General features: G+C 44.0%; 1 protein-coding gene across 1 annotated transcript; it reads left to right on the top strand.

Moving 5' to 3' along the window:
• The first annotated feature begins 275 nt into the window (after positions 1-275).
• On the top strand, positions 276-2963 carry LOC124271081. Its single transcript, XM_046706154.1, has one exon. It carries the CDS (start codon positions 276-278, stop codon positions 1245-1247), a length of 972 nt encoding a protein of 323 aa, XP_046562110.1. The 3' UTR covers positions 1248-2963.
• Positions 2964-3504: the final 541 nt, after the last annotated feature.

Below are 3504 nucleotides of genomic sequence, written 5' to 3'. Positions count from 1 at the left end.
CGCTGCAGAGCCAAGATCACTCCATGCAGAAATACAGACAGCGCCTTGCCGGATACGAGCGTCTGCGCATGCCCGCGGATGAATCGATAAATGGGAGTTGTGTTGGTGCGTCCAGTGGCAGCGAGGTAGTGATAGGTAGTGAACGGCGCTCCGGGAGCAAAACAATCTCGGCGAAATCAACACATCCGTTGATATCGACGTATGCTGCGAAACACGGCGACCAATCAATAGCCGCCGTTGATGTAAACACTGAAAAGGAGGCTGGGCTTGAAGTTATGACCAACGCTCCTGCTGAGAGGACGCCGAGTGTATTTAACACAGCCATCTCGACACGGGCTAGTCAGTTGAACCCAAACGGTCGTACTAACGAGTTTGGTGGAAGAAGCGTGCCGCACATCTTTAGAGGGAAATTACCGAATCACAAAAAGTCCAAGTCGTTCCGTACTTTGGAGTCAGTTGTAAAGAAGATCAACTTGCAGAAGAAGATTGGTCTGAAAATCAGCATGCTCCGAGCACCAGATTCATCCGGTAGCACGTCAACAGATTCCAACCTGTTGACTGTGGATGACAACAGCATGAGACCTAGAGCTTACACAGACCCGACATCCGACGGCAAGGGGAAGATGGCAATTAAGCTTCCCGAGATTACCATTGAAGACTGTTCGGACCCTGAGGACAAGATGAACAGTGAGGTGGAGATGTTCTCCGATTTGTCCCCTCCACGCCGGAGGGCCAACACGTGTCCGGAAGAGTTCTTCAACAGACGACGAAAGGGGAGGCCTCCAACACCCCCTCCAACATCCCGAAACGGCAGCCCTACCAACAAATTCACTTTCGGGAACGTGAGGAGTCCCAGCAAAAGTCCCGTGTCATTCGTGCACCATAAACTGAGCAAAGTGTCTGAAGATGGCGGTGAAGCGCCTAATGACAGGAACGTGTCAACAAAGTCGTCTGCTCGTATGAGTAAGCAGACGATCGCCAACAGACGGAGTTCCTTCAACACCATGGCTAGCCTTAGGGCAGGTCTTGCCTCCAAATTAACACTGATTGAATCTGAGGACGAAATGAGGACGGAAAAGGGGCAGTTTGCTGTTGCAAAGCCCGAAGCTTCGAGGGCAAGTGACAATAACAAGATTTCGGGATATATGCCTCAGGGTCAGGATGTGACAGACGTATACGCAAAGGATTGTCGCTTCTCTCAGAAAATATCCCCAACGTTGGACGGGAAACCCTTGCAAGCTTGTTAGCGCCACTTTCTCCATAATATTCAGGTGTCCATATTATTCCCCCTCGCAGCATCTAATGGCACAGACTTACAGAGGGCCATGTGTCTTCGTGGACAAATTGACCGATGACCATTATGACAAATGATATATCAACGGTCGGTGACAATTACACAGCTGTTGACCATGTTACAATCAACACCTGTTAATATTTGGAATGGAAAAGACTTGCAAATGGAAGTACGATGTTATTCTGTCGGTGAGTGTAATGACTTGAAAACACTTACAGTTGTACATATTTGTAAATACCACTGTTCATAATTCCTTTCTGAGACATTCTATATGTGACTGTGATATTTCACTTCATAAGCAATATTTCCTCATAAGCTATTTCGTTTTGAACATTCATAACGCTTTTCCCTCAAATCTCATGTATCAACTAATGAACGCTTTCAGTTCTGTTTGATGAGTCTGTGGTCACTTATCACTTCATTAGGTTTTGGTCTGGGGTATTAGCACTGAATTGTAACACCGTTGGGGATATTTCAATAGACGTTGCTATGGAAACAAACACTATCTCCGCCAATTCATATCACTCCCAGGGCTTTTCGGGATGAGGATTATAGGTTGTTGAGTACGGGCTGTTTTTTTGTGAAAGTAGGTCAGCTAAAGCTCAAGGGCACTTTTGCGAATATGTTTCAACCTTGCGCAAAGCGAAACAACAAATGATCATTTTCTCATAATCTGTTCTCCACAGACAGGAATAATTCGTCAATTTATAAATCACCTTAACTATTTAATTAACCGTTATTACATATGTCCCCTTAGTTCCATTTATCCCGAAACCTGATACAGACATATGTTGGGCCCAGGTTGATGTGGGAGATTAGCTGTACGTGTGTTTGTCGATAACAAGATGTGGGGTAGCTTCGTGGTTAATGCGTTTGCACTTCACGTCTCAGGCCCGGGTTCGATTCCCTACATTGTACCAAGCTCAATCCCGGTGTCTCCCACCGTGTTATTGCCTGAGTACTGCTAAAAGAAGCGTAAAAGTATAACTACTTTTAGATTACAGAAGTTTACATAATCCAATGGTGCACATCTGGATGAAGATGGTGCACATCTGTCCAAACGTAACACGACCTGGGGCTCTTTTAACAAAGCAATATCAACGCTACCAATATCATACGCCTTCAAACTACGGCGTTACCATTATAACGCTGCGATCGATATCTGAAAGGAGGCCTGATTCACTTAGTAACGATCGTGCCAAGTTGGGATCAAATATTGTCAATATCATACTGTCCAATATTTATGTAACTAATGGTGAGATAAAGCAGGTACTTATCACTATGACATGCCTGTCACCAGATATTAGAATTATTACGGTAACAGCATATTGACCTTTCCTTGTAACATTCAGGGAGGAAATGAGGAACATCCAAATGTCAATAAGTAGTCCTGCTGACTCTCACACTCCCCGCTATCCATGCCAAGAGAGTGAAAACAAGCTTATGTTGTCATAGCAGTCTGTGGCCCTGGAACATAGGAATTGGTGATAGCGGCAAATATTGATTATGTGACACAGTAAGTTAGGATAAGAGATACTGTAGGGTTTCGTAGACTGTATATGATGGGAGTAACTCATGAGTGCCGCAAACTGTGTTTTAGAATAAATACAATTTCTTCTTAAGGCTGTTTCAAAATTAACGAGGGCGGTGGGATAGCCGTGTGGTTCAAGCGTTCGAAGACCCGGGTTCGATTCCGGGTTCGGGTGCAATGTGTGAAGCCCATTTTTGGTGTCCCCCGCCGTGATATTGCTGGAATATTGCTAAAAGCGGCGTAAAACCCAACTCACTCACTTAAAAATTAACGCAAAGTAATAATGATAACAATCACTGTGTAATACTATACGTCGGTTCAAAAGAACAATGTGTTTTGACTATTCTCACAAATGTATTAATTTTGGTTTGAAGGACACACTTGATGTGAAAATCATATTAACCTAAAATCAGTGATGACACCAGGTGTTTCACACTTATGAGCATATTGAGTAGGTAGAAAATAGAGTATCGTGTTTTATTGCTGAAGCACGAGTTAAAATAAGTTACCTGTATACAGGAAAACCATGACTATACATATACAGTATATCATCCTAAAGTACGGATTACGATAATTTGCATATTTTGTTGCGTGCGGGCAAGCTATAAACCTGTGGCTGTTGGTTCCAAAGCCAAGGGCCCGATTATCTTTCTAGCCTTGTCAGCACCATCCTCGAAGG

Source organism: Haliotis rubra, unplaced genomic scaffold, assembly GCF_003918875.1.
Source record: "Haliotis rubra isolate DU_JTF1 unplaced genomic scaffold, ASM391887v1 Scf1022, whole genome shotgun sequence".
NCBI classification, from domain to species: domain Eukaryota; kingdom Metazoa; phylum Mollusca; class Gastropoda; order Lepetellida; family Haliotidae; genus Haliotis; species Haliotis rubra.
This window is presented reverse-complemented; position numbering and strand designations above follow the sequence as displayed.